The 19,252-nt window shown below is 43.3% G+C and overlaps 1 protein-coding gene across 5 annotated transcripts; it reads right to left on the bottom strand.

Annotated features, from left to right (window-relative positions):
* Positions 1 to 852: 852 nt before the first annotated feature.
* On the bottom strand, positions 853 to 18,590 carry LOC117397794 (germ cell-less protein-like 1). 5 transcript variants are annotated; one of them, XM_059013671.1, is made up of 15 exons: positions 18,279 to 18,590; positions 17,304 to 17,474; positions 16,736 to 16,859; positions 15,565 to 15,661; positions 14,165 to 14,262; positions 12,472 to 12,584; positions 11,766 to 11,831; positions 10,110 to 10,194; positions 9,391 to 9,481; positions 8,658 to 8,870; positions 6,697 to 6,766; positions 5,828 to 5,903; positions 5,236 to 5,381; positions 2,148 to 2,235; positions 853 to 1,197 (listed from the first exon to the last, which is right to left on the bottom strand). In XM_059013671.1, exons 2-15 carry the CDS (start codon positions 17,462 to 17,464, stop codon positions 1,060 to 1,062), a joined length of 1,566 nt encoding a protein of 521 aa, XP_058869654.1. In that variant the 5' UTR covers positions 17,465 to 17,474; positions 18,279 to 18,590; the 3' UTR covers positions 853 to 1,059. The 5 variants fall into 5 exon arrangements, with proteins under 5 accessions (XP_058869654.1, XP_058869655.1, XP_058869653.1 ...); XM_059013672.1 differs by having other exon boundaries at positions 18,375 to 18,590; XM_059013670.1 differs by having other exon boundaries at positions 18,494 to 18,590.
* Positions 18,591 to 19,252: the final 662 nt, after the last annotated feature.

Genomic DNA, 19,252 nt, shown 5'->3' with positions numbered 1-19,252 from the left:
GTACTACATTCAAATGTGCTCATATGAGATCTACACTAGCACTGAATCGAAATGCAGTACTACATTCAAATGTGCTCATATGAGATCTACACTAGCACTGAATCGAAATGCAGTACTACATTCAAAGTTTTGAGAAGTCTTGTTTACAGCAGGTTTCACAAACCCCGAGTTACGCCAATGTTACTGTGGATTTATAGAACCTGCTGATACAGACAATGCTAAATTCTTCATCAAGACTGTTGCCCTAATTTATTACTACATTCTTTAGTAAACAGAAGGCAGGATCCCAACACCTCCTGCTTTGGTCCGAGCTGAGTTTGTTCCCAGATTGTAAAAACAGCAGCGCAAGGAAGAGGTGTTGAGCCGAGGGGAGGAGAGCCTGGTACAGGCATCACAGAGCCGCTTCAGAACCGGAGAGCCATCGCCAGTCTCACAGAGAGCATGCAGAACCGGAGCGGATTCAAGTCTCAAGTCCTGGTGGCTCAATTCAATGCCCACTCTCCTCCATGTCTGATTTATTTATTAATTTCTTTGTTAACTTGCGTTGACCAGCCTGGAATTGAAATACCGGGTCTTGAGATGGAAAATGCTTGGTTGCAGCAATTCAGCGCCCCCTCCCCAACTCACAAGAGAAGGACCTCAGCATTTTGGTCTTAGGTCTCAGAGATTGCTGCTCCGAGTGCTTCGTACTGGGTTAGTTGATATTTAACTTTAAGAAGTCATCATATAAACAGCAAGAATGAGCAATACAACCCCTACCGCTAGGTGTAAATCATATCATTTTTTATATATATATATATATATATATATATATATATATATATATATATATATATATATATATAGATATAAACAAAACACAAATTAACATATTTACATTATTAATTAAATTGTGGTTTGTCTGGGTTGGCAAATGAACAGAAATCCGTTTCTCCAGGTAGGAAGCATGTAGACAAACAGGAGCTGCTCTGCGTATCCCTGATGTTTTGTCAGTCAGTCAGTGCTGCTGCTGCTGGGCTCTGTGGTCTGACAAGACAGACGAACAGCAGGAGGGCAGTGTCAGGACGCGGTGCTGCTGCTGCTCTCCGGCTCTGCGCTCTCCTGCCTCCTGCTGGCCGGGGAGATGTACAGGAAGTTGCAGCCGATGTAGAGTGGGAATGCAAGAAGCCGACTGTCCAGATTCATCACAACATACTCCTGCAAAACAGAGAGTGCAACATCAAACATGATCCAGCCACGCTGCTTCACCTCCCAACCCCTCATCAGCTCTAACCAAGAGAGCCACACTGCTTCCATCCCCCAACCCCTCATCATCTCTAACAACTACAGCCAGACTGCTTCCACCTCCCAACCCCTCATCTCTAACCACTACAGCCAGACTGCTTCCACCTCTCAAAACCTCATCTCTAACAACTACAGCCAGACTGCTTCCACCTCCCAACCCCTCATCATCTCTAACAACTACAGCCAGACTGCTTCCACCTCCCAACCCCTCATCATCTCTAACCACTACAGCCAGACTGCTTCCACCTCCCAACCCCTCAGCTCTAACCACTACAGCCAGACTGCTTCCACCTCCCAACCCCTCATCATCTCTAACCACTACAGCCAGACTGCTTCCACCTCCCAACCCCTCATCATCTCTAACCACTACAGCCAGACTGCTTCCACCTCCCAACCCCTCAGCTCTAACCACTACAGCCAGACTGCTTCCACCTCCCAACCCCTCATCATCTCTAACCACTACAGCCAGACTGCTTCCACCTCCCAACCCCTCATCATCTCTAACCACTACAGCCAGACTGCTTCCACCTCCCAACCCCTCAGCTCTAACCACTACAGCCAGACTGCTTCCACCTCTCAACCCCTCATCATCTCTAACCACTACAGCCAGACTGCTTCCACCTCCCAACCCCTCATCATCTCTAACCACTACAGCCAGACTGCTTCCACCTCCCAACCCTCATCTCTAACCACTACAGCCAGACTGCTTCCACACCTCAACCCCTCATCTCTAACCACTACAGCCAGACTGCTTCCACACCTCAACCCCTCATCTCTAACCACTACAGCCACACTGCTGCCTTCCCTCCCAGTCCCTCCTCAGTGTTCTCAGATGGGTGTGTATACTGGGATCGTTCTCTTACCTGGTCTTTCTCCAGAGCCAGCACCTGATAGCCAGTGGAGCGGCTGCAGATAACCTTCCCGCTGCCATCGAAGGAGGCGAGACGCAGCCTGGTGGAGGAGGAGAGACAGGGGTGAGATACACTATCACAGATACTGCACTCAGATTGAACACTTCATGCAACTTGCTTCTGAATATGTAGCAGTCTCTTACAGCCTAGCAACACACTGTGTTCGTACTGCATTTGGTAGTATTATACATAATTATTATTATTATTTTTTTTTTTTAAACATGCAGTTTATTTATTCTTGTTAACTTGTGTTAAGTACAATTGCTGTGGTTCACCTGTATGCAAGGTGTACCTCTCCTGTCTCGCCTGTATGCTAGGGTCTTAGGTGGCCCTGTGTGTGTGCCTTTATTTTATAGCAAGCCCTTACAATATTCAACACCTTAAAGTAAAAAGAAATATCCCAGGAGTAAAGAATAAGTTGTGTAGGTCTTACTTTACCCCAGTGAATTAACTACAAAACAAAGGATGCCAAATAGCAGTTCAAGTTCAATGTTGTTTTGTTTATTCCCGAAATAAATAGTACATAAAGCTGACAATGCATTTTATTAATTCATTCATTCATTCATTCATTCGCCATTGCCGTTTCTTCACAGTAAACAGCGGCCATCGACACGCTTTCATAAAGTAATAACATGAGGTTTACTTGTGTTTTTTTAGCTGAACAAGCAATCAAAAACTGAAATTTAACTTTAAACACTTCAAATAAAACAAACATGGAAATGGCGTTGTAAAAAAAATATATAATACACTCTTCATAAAAATCACTACACAACATTTTCAGGAAGTTGGGCACTGTTTAAGTGAGGCATTTCAGAATGACATGCTTGCCTTTTTTCTGTCTCATGACAGATTCTGACTTGCTCTAAAGCAGCACAATGCTTTTTTGACCTAGATGGCTTATTATAGAGATCACTATGCGTGTGCGCAGAATCTGGTTTGTTTACTTTTTGCTGTCTAAAACTTTTATATAGAGGCACGAGCGGCTGTGTTGATGTTGTGTGTGTTTTATTTTTTTTAATTTATTGATCTCACATCACACAGAGCTCGTTTTCATTTGCCATTTTTTAAAACTGCCACACAACTTCTGGTGAGGCTCTAAATAAGTGCAAGGTATTGTTGTCATTTGTAGCCAATACGAACAGCGGATTTTTATATCCGAATAAACCACGGCTCATGAGGGCACTTCAAGTGAAATGCTGGGTGACGCACACTTTGTGGCTCCAATGAACTGAAGAAAGAATAATAAACAGAAACGAAGAGAAAAAGTAAAAATAAACAAGTTTATTATTTGTATGTTAATTATTAGGTCTTCCCTCCCGTTCTCTCTCTCGTTTCTTTGCACCTGCATGTTATTATTATTATTATTATTATTATTATTATTATTTATTTCTTAGCAGACGCCCTTATCGATGGCGACTTACAATTGTTACAAGTTATCACATTACTTTTACATACAATTACACATTTATACAGTTGGGTTTTTACTGGAGCAATCTAGGTAAAGTACCTTGCTCAAGGGTACAGCAGCAGTGTCCCCCATCTAGGATTGAACCTACGACCCTCCGGTCAAGAGTCCAGAGCCCCTAACCACTACTCCACACTGCAAGGATATTTCATCACTTCTTGACCTTTGACACCGCTCGCTGGCGCATGCGTATTTCAATCACCGAGTGAAAGCCGGGTGTGCAGTTGAAAGTAAATTTCACAATTTTGAATGAAGTGCTTGTTCGTTTCGTGGAGAGGATGGCACTGAGCAAACCATCCAGGAGTAATGAAAGTATGAGGGTTTAAACCAGACTGGGAGAAAGAGTTTGCTTTTACTGAAAACCGTGGTAAACTCGCGTCTCATCTGCAACAAATCGCTTACACACTGTAGCCCGTACAAGGCGAGGAACCTCAAACGTCATTATGAAACAAATCGCAACACATTTTCATCTGAATGTCCTCCTGGATCAGGCTAAAGGCAGGTGCTGCTTTCGGCCTTCAGTAAAGAAGCTGCTTTACCGACTCATGTAGGTTTTGTGTGGCAAGCATGGAATATCGCTCGTGGCAAACGTCTTTATTCAGGTGAATTCATCTTTTTATAAAATTGGAGTGTTGGCACTAGACTAGAGAATGCATGTTTACATGTTATACTGCAGGTCTAAAATGATTACATTTACATGAGCAGGTACTGTAATCCCTTTCAAAATAAGGACAGTGCATTTGTCATCCACAAAGCTCTCAACCGTATGTAACACACAGCACTCAGATCTTCAAGGGAAGAGCTTGTCAGAAATAATGTTTTTGTGAAATCAGATCCTTTATTATATTTTGCTTCATAATAACTGAATATTTTCTTTAGAGTGTGTAATTCATACAGTATAAACAGATATAATGGAAAAGCTCCAGTTTGTTACATTTAAAGTTTAACACACTGTAGATCTACAGTACAATACAAATTACACAAACTGGGTAGGCTCTGCAATGTTCTATCCCTTGTTCTTGTGTATTTTGCTGCTAAAGAGATTTTTACAGTACGTGTCTCTCGACCATATGGAAATTTTGGTAAGCGGCTCATAGGGTGAGGAACTTTGGCCACCAGTGAAATATTCGGACATTTGTCCAAGCACTAATACTAATATATACATATACACATAAATATTTAAACATATATATAAATCAATCAAAAAACATTTCCATTTTAAAAAATAAAATTGCTTTTACCTGTCCAGTCTCACCTGTACACTAGTTTACCTGCCGTTCCCTGTCCCGTCTCACCTGTAGGCTAGTTTACCTGCCGTTCCCTGTCTCATCTCACTTCTAGCCCAGTTTACTCACTGTTACCTGTCTTGCCTCATCTGTACACTAGTTTACCTGCCGTTCCCTGTCCCGTCTCACCTGTAAGCTAGTTTACCTGCCGTTACCTGTCCCGTCTCACCTGTAAGCTAGTTTACCTGCCGTTACCTGTCCCATCTCACTTCTAGCCCAGTTTACTCACTGTTACCTGTCTTGCCTCATCTGTACACTAGTTTACCTGCCGTTCCCCGTCCAGTCTCACCTGTAGGCAATGTTCCTGCGAGGCTGCAGGCTCACAGACCCCCCGCACGGCTGGCTCAGAGTGTTCCTCTTGAAGACAATGAAGCGGTTGGTGTAGGTGACCAGCAGATCGAACCCAAAGTTAAACCCTGTCCATCTCCAGCAGTACTGCAGCACAAAGTTGATACAGAGAGAGGGAGAGAGAGACTGAATAATTCTCCACTGTGCAGAATACAGAGAAATCAGACAAAATGTAGAGACAAGCCATCAGAAAGCGGAGGAAGCAGAAATCTCTGCACAGGGATTGAAAAACTAAAGAGACACACACTGGGCAAGATTCCTATTTTTTGTAACTACAAGTTTTACTCTGAAAGAAAAAAAGTTGAAGTTAAATTAATAAAACTAAGGACTTAAAGCTCCTTACTCCAAGTCCCTAAATTACATGTCTTGAGGTTTGGTCACATCCTGGGGGGCATGTTTTCTTTTTTTGAAGGAAATCATGCTTCTGATGATTTGAGCAAAGGGCTTTGAGAATCTACCCCACGCATGTCCAGTGCACTTGCGTTTCAATGCGGTCTTCTCAGGAAAACAAACATACAAAGCTGTGTACTCACGTCTCCGTCCTTGGCCAGCTTCCTGCCGCAGCGCATACTGCTCACCTCAAACTCCTCCTTGTTGGCTTCCTGAGGGCTGCAGGAGAGCAAACAAACAAACAAAGTACATCAGCAACATCCACACATCCACACATAACCCAGCAACATCCATACATAACCCAGCAACATCCACACATCCACACATAACCCAGCAACATCCACACATCCACACATAACCCAGCAACATCCACACATCCACACATAACCCAGCAACATCCACACATCCACACATAACCCAGCAACATCCACACATAACCCAGCAACATCCACACATCCACACATAACCCAGCAACATCCACACATCCACACATAACCCAGCAACATCCATACATCCACACATAACCCAGCAACATCCATACATCCACACATAACCCAGCAACATCCATACATCCACACATAACCCAGCAACATCCACACATAACCCAGCAACATCCATACATCCACACATAACCCAGCAACATCCATACATCCACACATAACCCAGCAACATCCATACATCCACACATAACCCAGCAACATCCATACATCCATACATAACCCAGCAACATCCATACATCCACACATAACCCAGCCACGGTTCCAAACACACAAAATAAAAGCAGACCTACCAATAATGAAAAACAAAACAGGTCACTAAAAAATATATATATATATATATATATATATATATATATATATATATAATTAAATAATTAGCTTGAACATTTCGGACAAAGGATAATGTGACCTGGTATGCTGACGAATCTGTATCTCTGTGATTTCTTTGACAGGCGCCTCAGCTGTGCCCTGATGAGGTTCAAGGCTGGACCCACTCAGCCTCAGTAACTCACCCAAGGTCATTGTCATGCTCTGTCCTCAGCATGGCAAACCACTGCTGCTTGTAGACCGCTGACAACCAGTCTGAGAAAACAAACCAGATAACAAACAGTAACGTGCAGTCCACAAAGAAAGAAAGCCCTCACGTGAAGAGAAATGATATTCCATGAAAACAACACTGATTAAACCCATACCACAAAGGTCTGAAGAATTTCACATACACAAATACACAGATTTATAAGAAGCGTGTGGGTGTCCCAAAGCAGATTTATCTTTCTAATTTCAATGGCCAGCTTCCAGGAGTGTGATGTCACAGTACCAGCTTCACCAAGCTTTGAACTCAGACCTCTGCTCAGCAACGGCAGTGTGTACAACATATACATTAAACAGAAGTACATGCTCTGCTACACAGCACATGGATGGAAATACGTATCACTGTATAGCAGTTTGATCCATTTCTGGTTTTACTATGAGTTTAAAAAGAACACTACGTAGCACAATTTTTGTTCCTGGGTAGTAAGTGTTATTTCCTAATTGCTTATGCCTCAAAAGTATAGAAAATGGCTATTATTCCCCACAAACTTTGCTTTTGTGACCAGGACAGTGATATTTTGAAATTTACCTATTTCCAATGAGAAAACGGGCGAATTTGTGTCTTTTCGTTCACATAAAGTCAGAAAAAAACAACATATGAATCCAAATTAACATGTATTTATACTAAAGTAATACAAAAATGACTACAAAAGATTTAGAAGTGAGTAGTTTTTCGAGATTTACGATTATACTGTAAATCACTTTCACGAATCAGCCCCCAAATGTAGTCTCCCATCATGTTCTCGTTATACTGTCCTTGGTAGCGGTGTTCAAAGTCCACTATATCCTGGTGGAAGCGCTCGCCTTGCTCCTCCGAGTACGCTCCCATGCTCTCCTTGAATTTATCAAGATGAGCATCAAGGATATGGACTTTGAGGGACATCCTACAGCCCATTGTGCCGTAGTTCTTCACCAGAGTCTCAACCAGCTCCACACAGTTTTCGGCCTTGTGATTGCCCAGGAAGCCCCGAACCACTGCGACAAAGCTGTTCCAAGCCGCTCTCTCCTTACTAGTGAGCTTCTTGGGGAATTCATTGCACTCCAGGATCTTCTTTATCTGTGGTCCGACGAAGACACCGGCTTTGACCTTACCTAGAGCTTTGACAAATTGTTTCATAAGGCCCAATTTGATGTGCAGTGGTGGCATCAGCACCTTCCGGGGGTCCCAGCCGTACTCATCATACTTCAAGGCGTCCAGCAAGGTCTTGATGCTGTTGTAATCGTCTTTGAGGTGCACCGAGTGAGCCAGGGGAAGAGACAGGTACTTGTTACCATTATGGAGCAGCACGGCTTTGAGGCTCCTGGATGAGCTGTCAATGAAGGACAGTATAACAAGAACATGATGGGATACTACATTTGGGGGCTGATTCGTGAAAGTGATTTACAGTATAATCGTAAATCTCGAAAAACTACTCACTTCTAAATCTTTTGTAGTCATTTTTGTATTACTTTAGTATAAATACATGTTAATTTGGATTCATATGTTGTTTTTTTCTGACTTTATGTGAACGAAAAGACACAAATTCGCCCGTTTTCTCATTGGAAATAGGTAAATTTCAAAATATCACTGTCCTGGTCACAAAAGCAAAGTTTGTGGGGAATAATAGCCATTTTCTATACTTTTGAGGCATAAGCAATTAGGAAATAACACTTACTACCCAGGAACCAAAAAAAAAAAAAAAAAATTTGTTACACGGTGGAATCACCCGAGCTTGTTACCTGTACATTGGGCTAATCAAGCTTGTAGTAAAACCTGGAATGGGTGACACTGCTGTGCAATAGGAGTCTTATTTTCACCCCTGACACACAATGGTACTTTAAAGGCAACTACAAAAATAATCAATTTGTGAGTAAATGCCAAAGCAACTCTGGGCTTACCCACCGAGAACCATTGTGCCCCTTCTCTGTGTTAAAGTGTAAAAGAGATTGCATGTAAAACAGGCTGGGAGCTGACCGGTGTGAAGGATGGCGTCTCGCTCCACTATCTTGGCGGAGGCCAGGTCGTTGATGACGTACTGCAGCCGGACGTGTCTGAACACGGGGGCGAAGACAGCTCCCTGCTCCGACTCCAGGAACGCATCTCCCGAGGCCAGCTCTGAAACAGCAGGGGAAGGGTTAACAACAAGCAAATTCACACCGATACACACGCTACCCACACCCACAACTGAGAGAGGGGGACAGAGGGAGGAGGAGAGACAGACTCGCTTACATTCTGTGAAAAACATTCTCTGGGCAAGATGTTCAAAGCTTTTCACTCATTAGTCACACAATAGTTTGTCTTTCTCCACCCAAGCTGGAAATGTACCAGTTTTACTGTTGATGATGGTCATGTGTAACCAGTGAGAGAACAGTATAATGCAGCCTACGACTAATGCACCTGCTCTTTACAGAAAAAATACCCATCTACAAAAAAAAAAAAATACAAAAATAACACTTAAACGGTTTCGTAAATTCTACCACATCCCCTGTAAAAGAGGGTTAAACCTGAGACAAGCAGACTCATGCACGCACACACCCACCCACGCAGACACACGCACGTACGCACGCACGCACACACGCACGCACGCATTCACACACAGTTCTCTGGCAGACGGGCAGAGGGTGGCCTGACTAACCTTTCCTTTTCTTGGCGATCCAGCCATCTGCATCAGCCAGGAGCTGCTTCTGGGGACCACTCCAGGAGGGCACAAGCTGCAGGAACATCCACTGAAACAAGAGAGAGACACACACTGACACGGGTGCCACGCTGCCACCACACCAACAAGCTCCAAGCCGAGCGTTTTTAAATTGCACAGGTATCGTCCAGGTGGAAAGAGAGATCTTTTTGCTCAAAAGAGCCAGCTGCCCCAATGTTTTGGTACGGTTCATACCTTCTCAGGGGAGCATGTCTTTGAAAACAAACAACGTAGGTATTTATAGGATCTTGGCATATGGCATATAGACATTTTTTGTTTTTCCATCCGAGACAGAAATTCTCTGGAATGCATAAAAACTGTTTGCAATATCTGATGTACTGATGAAATGATATTCCATGACTCACCTTTCCTGAGTGACTACAAACATGTTTTGACATTTGATGCCAAAGACTCCTCCACTGTAATCTCACAAGTTATTTTTCAACATGTGGGGTCTAGAAGTCCTTTGAAGTCCCATTTACCAAAATACATGTGGAAAAGATTTGTTTGTCCTGTTCTCATGTATACCCAAAGGAGTTTTTTAATTATAGAACTTAACTTTGCATTCTTCAGCTCCACAAAAGTAATTGAGGACTGAGTGTGTTAAAGCCCTGGTCGGCACACCTTTAAACAGGTGTGTAAAGTCAGTCAGTCATTACCTTTTTGAGCGCAGTGTAGACGTCCATCTCAACCTGCATCACAAACAGGTCTGGAGAGCCGATCAGCTGCTCCATCAGCCCTGCACTGGGGCCAGAAGAGACAGCAGGAGTCAAACACAGGGGCTGGACAGCAGCGTGTTCAATAACATTACAACAACTCAGATCTACAGGCATTTGTAATCTGGCTGCTGGCTTTGCACCGCAGGGAAGATAAGGTAGCTAGCTATTGTTTATTATATTTCTATTTTTTTTTTTTTTTTTTTACTATTAAAAGACAACATTCAGATACGATAACTTTTAGATCAACAACATCTAGTCACACAGTTAAAGTTACCCAGTCAGCATGGTGTTCGTTCTCATTGGTTGTGTTATAAGGGGGCGTGTGGTCCTGGGGCTGTGCACCGAGTGTGTTCGTTCTCATTGGTTGTGTTATAAGGGGGTGTGTGGACCGGGGGTGTGTTCGTTCTCATTGGTTGTGTTATAAGGGGGTGTGTGGACCGGGGGTGTATTCGTTCTCATTGGTTGTGTTATAAGGGGGTGTGTGGACCGGGGGTGTGTTCGTTCTCATTGGTTGTGTTATAAGGGGGTGTGTGGTCCCGGGGCTGTGCACCGAGTGTGTTCGTTCTCATTGGTTGTGTTATAAGGGGGCGTGTGGTCCCGGGGGTGTGTTCGTTCTCATTGGTTATGTTATAAAGGGGTGTGTGGTCCCGGGGCTCTGCACAGAGTGTGTTTGTTCTCATTGGTTGTGTTATAAGGGGGGGCGTGGTCCCGGGGCTGTGCACTGAGTGTGTTCGTTCTCATTGGTTGTGTTATAAGGGGGTGGTGTGGTCCCGAGGGTGTGTTCGTTCTCATTGGTTGTGTTATAAGGGGGTGTGTGGCCCCAGGGGTGTGTTCGTTCTCATTGGTTGTGTTATAAGGGGGTGTGTGGACCGGGGGTGTGTTCGTTCTCATTGGTTGTGTTATAAGGGGGTGTGTGGACCGGGGGTGTGTTCGTTCTCATTGGTTGTGTTATAAGGGGGTGTGTGGTCCCGGGGCTGTGCACCGAGTGTGTTCGTTCTCATTGGTTGTGTTATAAAGGGGTGTGTGGCCCCGGGGGTGTGTTCGTTCTCATTGGTTGTGTTATAAGGGGGTGTGTGATCCCGAGGGTGTGTTCGTTCTCATTGGTTGTGTTATAAGGGGGTGTGTGGTCCCGGGGCTGTGCACCGAGTGTGTTCGTTCTCATTGGTTGTGTTATAAGGGGGCGTGTGGTCCCGGGGGTGTGTTCGTTCTCATTGGTTGTGTTATAAAGGGGTGTGTGGTCCCGGGGCTCTGCACAGAGTGTGTTTGTTCTCATTGGTTGTGTTATAAGGGGGGGCGTGTTCGTTCTCATTGGTTGTGTTATAAGGGGGTGTGTGGTCCCGGGGCTGTGCACCGAGTGTGTTCGTTCTCATTGGTTGTGTTATAAGGGGGGGCGTGGTCCCGGGGCTGTGCACTGAGTGTGTTCGTTCTCAATGGTTGTGTTATAAGGGGGGGGGTGGTCCCGGGGCTGTGCACTGAGTGTGTTCGTTCTCATTGGTTGTGTTATAAAGGGGGGCGTGGCCCCGTGGCTGTGCACTGAGTGTGTTCGTTCTCATTGGTTGTTTTATCAGAGGTAAGAGTGGCTGCGGTTTTAATTACCTGAGCTCTTTCATTAGATCCACGCTCTGGTGAGTCATCAGGTTATTGAGAAGCCACTCCAGACACCTGTAACATACAAGCAACTACCTGCAGAAAATATTTTATTTACTTCAGTTATCTATCTATCTATCAGTTCACCTATCTATCTATCTATCTATCTATCTATCTATCTCAATATTACAGGACAGACTCTATCAAACAAAAAACAAGTTCAATTGGACAGAAAGTGTCTCAATCTATGGTTAAGTTTCCTCCAGTCTTTAATTTTGATTTATGTCATCTAATTTATTTTAAGGAGGAGAACAGCTGTTCATTTTACAAAACAATCACTGAAGCAAAAAAAAGCTTTGATAACATGGCTCTTTTCAAACACACACAAATACTCGCGCCTTCAAAAAGCAAACTGATGCCCACTGAAGGAATTTAGTGGCTGGTATCTCAAGATTTTCATCGACTTTTTTTTTTTTTTAATGACTGCAGAGATGTTAAGACTCCTACTGCATGGCAATTTCACCCATTCCAGGTTTTAATATGAGCTTGCTTGGCCAGTTTTTAGGTAACAAGCTCAGGTGTGTCTCACTAAACTCCTAGTAAAACCAGGAATGGATCAAACTGCTATGCAATGGGAGTCTTATTTCCATCCCTGGACTGAATGTTTCACAGCAATAGAAAACTGGACCGTGTACGTGTTGGGAAGCAGACTGACTTTTTCTTCACAGAGTCCAGTCCGTAGGTCCCCGCGGAGGTGTAATAGCCACAGACCGTCTTCACATTGATAGTCTCCTTCATGGTCTCTCCACACTGCTGGATCAAACCGTCCTGCAGACAGACAGGGACACAGGGCTTCATCATTACTCAAGTCATGGACATGTACATACAAGGATGGAAATAAGACTTGCACAGCATGTGATCCATTCCTGGTTTTACTAGGAGCTTAATAATACTTCTAGGGGCAGCAGTGTGGAGTAGTGGTTAGGGCTCTGGACTCTTGATTGGAGGGTCGTGGGTTCAATCCCAGGTGGGGGACACTGCTGCTGTACCCTTGAGCAAGGTACTTTACCTAGATTGCTCCAGCAAAAACCCAACTGTATAAATTGGTAATTGTATGTAAAATAATGTGATATCTTGTAAGTCACCCTGGATAAGGGTGTCTGCTAAGAAATAAACATTAATACACACACACCCCTGAGCTTGTTATCTACACACTGTGGCTAATCAAGCTGGTAGTAAAACCTGGAATGGGTGAAACTGCGATACAATAGGAGTCTTATTTCCATCCCTGATATACTGTCGAAACATTTGCCTGCTATGTCTTTATCTACTCAGATTGTACGATTATCACATAGAATCGCTCATACAAGCACATGGGCTTGTACATGGGTATTTGCTGCTATCTGATTCCTTGTAACACAAAGCTGAGGATCTGGTAACACTGACATATATCAGTGTTACCAGATCACAATATATTTTTGGTTTCATGGGATTTCCAGTAAAAAAAATAAAATAAAAAAAATATTCAACATTGAAAACATTGAAAAAGCCTCATTGAATTGCTGGTGCTCATCCTTTATTATGCTAGTCAGGAGCTATAGTTACAAGACTGTGCTGTTAGTGTTCCTACTTATAGGATGAATGGGCCCCATGACCATACTGCCTTATAACCTTATCAAGAGTGAGCACTGCATTCATCAGGGGGGGACAATCCCGGTCCTGGAGGGCCATTCCACTCCAGGTTTAACAGGTAGAATTAGATAAGGAACTACTTCAAGGTCTGGATGCAGGTTTAATTAAACCATTAAGAACAGGGTTGGAACAAAGACCAGGAGTGGAAAGTCTGGCTTAAGTTTTTTAGTATTCAGAATTATTATTATTATTTTTTTATTTAATTGGAGTTACCAATTATTTTTATATATACCCCCACCCCCACCTACTTTTGAATGTCCAGTTATGTTTCTTCTCCTCACCGCAGTGAGTCCCCACACAGCACAGGCGTTCTGAGGGCATGCAAGCATCCTCCAATCTCACAAGCCTAACGCACCGAGCAATCCAGAGCAGAGGAGGGCGGGCTACCGATCCCAAAGAACAGAGACCAGCCCTGCTTTTTATCCACTCTGAATGTGCTCACTGTCTGGCCATTACGGTTCGCTGTTGCGCGATCCCCCACCTCGGGAGGGTCAGAGCCAATGTGATGCCTCCCTCGGGGTCCCCAAAGTTCAGCCTCTTTGCACAGCCTGGATGCGAACTGGCGCCGTGCAAGCTGTGTGACTCAGTGGCAGCGCTTTAACTGGATTAGCCACTCGGGGACCCTAGTATTTACAAATTCAGCAGTATTGATTCAACACTATTTTAACAGGTACAAAAAAAAAAGAGACTAAAAAAGGGAGTTGCCCAACACTGACCAGCTGAAGCATGCAGGCGGCGGCCAGGATCGTGACCACTCGACTGGGCTTGATCAGAACATCGTCCCGGTACAGAGACCCAAATGCCACCTGCAAAGCTGGGACAGGAATAAACAGCACAATCAGGAAACAAAACAGAACGATGCAGCGATAGAAATAAGACTCCCACTGCGAAGAAAGAGTCAGTCTGCTTCCCAACACGTACACGTTCTAGTTTTCTATTGCTATGAAACATTCAGTCCAGGGATGGAAATAAGACTCCCATTGCATAGCAGTTTGCTCCATTCCTGGTTTTACTACAGATTTATTCGTACACACCGGAGCTTGTTGCCAATACACTGTGGGGCTGCTCCGAGTAACAGATTAATTGGACCGATTAATCAATTAAAGAGTTGATTACAGATTATTTTTTTTACAATTTATCCAATCCAATAGAAGATCTGCATTTTCTCTGCGGCAGTGCAATCAATAAGTGAGCGGAGGCGGGACATACAGTTGAAAGTATTCTCTGCCTCAGCTGGCAGTCTAGTAAGTTTAACCAATGGGAGAGTCAATGATCTGCCCTGGTTTTGCAGTTGTCCAATCATGAGTGAGCAGAGGTGGGACATAAATATGCTAGGCCCTAAGTTGTGTAACAATAGCTGAATTTTTGCACGATGTAGCTTATTATAGAGCATTATTGAGACTGTCGAAGTAATATTTCAAATTACTTTTCACTAATTAAAAAATGTAGCCAGGTGCATAGCTGTATGATGAACTCAGCTCAGTTGTCTTGTGTTTTCAGGTATGTGACTGACAGTGGCCCAAATGAAAGGTTGTTCTGTGAAAATGTGTTACATTTACTACTACTACTACTACTACTACTAATAATAATAATAATAATAATAATAATAATAATAATAATAATAATAATAATGCTGTTAAACAGACTAAACTGAAGTATTGCTATGCAGGACAGCCGCTATAAGATCATTACCTTTATTAAAAATGTGGATGAATTAATCAATCTAATGCCCATAGATTAACCAATCAAAAATTTGAATCAAGCCCTAATTAAAACCTGTAATGGGTAAAACTGCTAAGCGATAGTAATCTTATTCACATCCCTGCGATGGATCAGATTCACTAAGCAAGCTCTGTGTTTGAGTGAGAGACAGAGTGAGAGTGAGAGTCAGAGAGAGACAGACAGACAGAGTGAGAGTCAGAGTCAGAATGAGAGAGTCAGAGAGAGAGAGACAGAGTCAGAGAGAGAGTGAGAGTGACACAGAGTCAGAGAGAGAGTCAGTCAGTCAGAGTGAGAGAGAGAGTGAGTCGGAGTGAGAGTGAGAGACCAAGTGAGAGACCGAGTGAGAGACATAGTGAGGTCAGAGAGACAGAGTGAGTCAGAGTGAGAGACTCACCCTCGGTGTCGATGTTCTGGTCCGGTATCTCCAGCTCAATAACGTTCATACTGGACTCCTTCCAGGAACCACTGAACATGCTGGAGAAATACCCTGACTGAGGGGAGAGTGGGAGAGAGGGGGTCAAATAAACACCACTTGCACCTTTGCTACTTTTTCAGTTAAACATTTAAAACACTTATTTTCAGTTTAAACCTGTACAGAAATAAACTGATAACCCACAATTCTGTTTCTTACAAAAGCTTTCCTTGATTTTTTTAGTTTTTCTTCCACAATTTTTGTTCTTGAAGGAAATAGCTTTTGATTTAATATCCCTGCTCATGGTTTTTTTTTTATTTACTTTTTTTGAAATGTTAAAACAGTTTGTGTGAACTCTGTGGAGTTCGAGAAGTTGCCCTGGCAAAACTTAAAAAAAACACGTATATGCATTATAAAATAGATACATAGAGTGGCAACTTAACATGGCACAATTATGCACATAGTGAATGAAGGGGAGTGTAAGCAAAATTAGGTGTATCTGAAATTGTGGGTTATCATTTTTTTCCCAGGACTCCCCTTATCCCTTGACAGTGAAAACCTATTTCTAGAGGTTAGTCTCTGAAAACAGCACCACCTACAGGACACTTTCCATCATTACTGCTAAAAAAGCTTCAGATTTCTATTGTATTTATTTAGCCAGGATAGAACCCTTGAGATATAAAAACAAGTAAAACAATTCCAGTTACGCAATCCTAGATATGCAACAGGCTGGGCTTTAACAAGCTTCACACACACACACAAAAAACAAAAAACAGGCTGGAGAGGTGAAAGCTGGCTGCAGTGACTGCCCTGGTCTCAGGTGGATCAGGTTGGAGAGGTGAAAGCTGGCTGCAGTGACTGCCCTGGTCTCAGGTGGATCAGGTTGGAGAGGTGAAAGCTGGCTGCAGTGACTGCCCTGGTCTCAGGTGGATCAGGTTGGAGAGGTGAAAGCTGGCTGCAGTGACTGCCCTGGTCTCAGGTGGATCAGGTTGGAGAGGTGAAAGCTGGCTGCAGTGCCTGGTCTCAGGTGGATCAGGTTGGAGAGGTGAAAGCTGGCTGCTGTGCCTGGTCTCAGGTGGATCAGGTTGGAGAGGTGAAAGCTGGCTCCAGTGACTGTCCTCACCTGGCTCAGTTGGATACAGGCAGTACTCACCTGGCACAGGTAGACTTTGTGCAGGTTCCACTCTTGCCCCAGCGCACAGATCTGGATATCGCTGTTCTCTCCGTTCAGAAACAGCGTCTGGTAAATGTACCTGGAAGTGCTTTTCAACTTCTTCCTGCAGGAGCAGAGGGAAGCCGCAGCATTTCAATACAGAGAACGGTACATTACAATAAGCACGCCTGCTTTGAAAAGCTGCTGTGGACAAAACTCTCAACATAGGCCTTACATTTCTGTTGGTGTGTCTACATCTGTCTGCACGTGTTTCGTGCTGTACAACAACGACATGTATACACACACTTCTTATACAGCTGAAGGGCTATTTATCTGAGACATCCTGAAATAAATTAATCATTTAAACCATTTGTGTACATAAAAAAAAAACATGTACATATATGCGCACACACACAGTAAAACAGTAATAATTACAATAGTAAAATTATATTTTTATTTCCTCAATCCAAAGACATACACTTGTATACCAATTTTTGTTATACTATCTGAATTATCAGCACTAGTGGGTATCTTTCTGTGTGTGTGTCTGTGGGGTAGCGCTGCAGACCTGCGCGGGGTGTTGAGCAGGCTGTCCCCGTCCTCCTCGCTCTCGCTGTCACACTGACACCCCGAGCTGCGCTTCCTCTTCCTGCACTCGCACCCGCGCCTCGACTGCTGGGGGCTGCCTGCCCCCCCCACGCCAACCAGCCTGCTGCCTAGGGACCCCATCCCCCTATACCTGCCAGGGAGGGAGACATGAACACAGGGGGGGAGGGGGAGGGGGAGGGGGAGGGGGTCAGTTAGCTTCAGCACTGTTCAGACTGGAACTTCAAGCCACTCCACCCACTTGAGAGAATTACACACATTGCAACCAATGCTAACACACACCTTTCATCCAATGTACTTGCTGTAAAACAACTAATATAATAAACCATGTTGTTTAGCTCAATAGTCTCAAACCGTAATGCAGGGAGAGTCCTTATTAAAATTACACACATTGCAACCGACATACGTGCTGTACACAACTAATACTGCACCCCGAGATGTCTCAAACTGCTCTGCGTGGGGAGTGGTAAACACATACCGTGTCAAGGGACAATTACTATAAGAAAACAGCAAGTGGAGAGCTCTGCTTTTCAGTGATGGAGACTAAATAACTCCCGCCCCGCAACTTATAGAGTCCACACGAAGGTTTGATTATGTTGGATGGTTTTGTACATTTCAATATTTGTTGAAATTATTTTTTAACCACCAAATTTATTGAGATGTCCATAAACAAAAACACATAAGTACCGACACATTATTTAAGCAATGTTAGACTTCGTGAAAATAACTACACGTGGTCATTGTTTATGACAGTGTTTAATATTATTTTTGCGCTGTTTTTTAATACTGTATAAACACACGCATTCGCATGACATACAACAGCATTAGCTCCGGTACCCGGGTACACTGTGTACTCACGTACAGCACAAACTACACAGATACATTAATAACTGCCACAGAATTAAGTTGATAGTGTAACAGTTTCTTCTTCCCTTACCTTTCGTATTTTGTAGTTTATTAATTTTCCTTAACTAAGTCAAAACTTAATAGCCCAGTTCCCAAGTAAAATGACCGTTTTTATCTATCTGAATACCTTCAACAGTCTTGCGTTTAAATCCCTGAGAATAACATGGTCGCCTGAAGGTATCCGTTTCTTCATATTACTTTTAATTTGTCACGGTTCCTTTATTTTAATTTTAATTTTTATTTTACTTCATTCGTTTCTTTGCTCGCTCGCCTCTTCCTTGCTCACTGTTCGACAAGTTTTTGTTGTGCGTCACCTGACTCGCAGCCAATCACACGGCTCGAAATCTTCGGAACGACAGACCAACGAACTATGCACCAATCATAAGCAGATTTACCAGAGCCCGTAACCTATCAGATAAAAATGTTTTAAAATTGTGCGTCACTCAGCCAATCATAAATTGACAGGATTGTTATTGTTCCTCTTGACCAATAGGAGGATGAATAAAATAATAGAAAGATGCACGTTTTCACTCTGCCAATCAGTAGGATAAAATAATAACAGCAATCAAAACCGACCAATCAGCCAACTAGAGAAACGCGACTTCCCGGTTATTTTTAATATATATATTATATATATTATATATAATATATATATATAACCTGTTCTCGTTTTGCTGGGTCGTGAATGGTTGTGTTTTTATTTTGTCGACAGTTTTACTTAGACACGTCTCAATTCAGAACTATACTGTTTTATGCACGAAATGTACAATTCCCAGCTCATTCTAAAACGATTCCAACATTGTCTTGTAAGTCAGTACCAGTTCTGTAACTAGACTGTATTGAATTAGCTGGCTCTCAGATCTCCAGTACAGCATTGAGTTCTCTATACTAGACTGTATTGAATTAGCTGGCTCTCAGATCTCCAGTACAGCACTGAGTTCTCTATACTAGACTGTATTGAATTAGCTGGCTCTCAGATCTCCAGTACAGCACTGAGTTCTCTAC

The sequence above is a fragment of the Acipenser ruthenus genome, chromosome 46 (assembly GCF_902713425.1).
Source record: "Acipenser ruthenus chromosome 46, fAciRut3.2 maternal haplotype, whole genome shotgun sequence".
Lineage (NCBI taxonomy): Eukaryota > Metazoa > Chordata > Actinopteri > Acipenseriformes > Acipenseridae > Acipenser > Acipenser ruthenus.
This window is presented reverse-complemented; position numbering and strand designations above follow the sequence as displayed.

Bases quoted from the DNA above. Each gene is read 5' to 3' on its own strand.
- LOC117397794 (XM_059013670.1), bottom strand. The intron at 11,832-12,471 runs GTCAGTCTGCTT...TGTATGTTACAG, and splicing joins CTGGACTCTGTGAAGAAAAA to GTGTCTGGAGTGGCTTCTCA. The intron at 1,198-2,147 runs GTAAGAGAACGA...TCTGTTTTGCAG, and splicing joins TGGCTCTGGAGAAAGACCAG to GAGTATGTTGTGATGAATCT.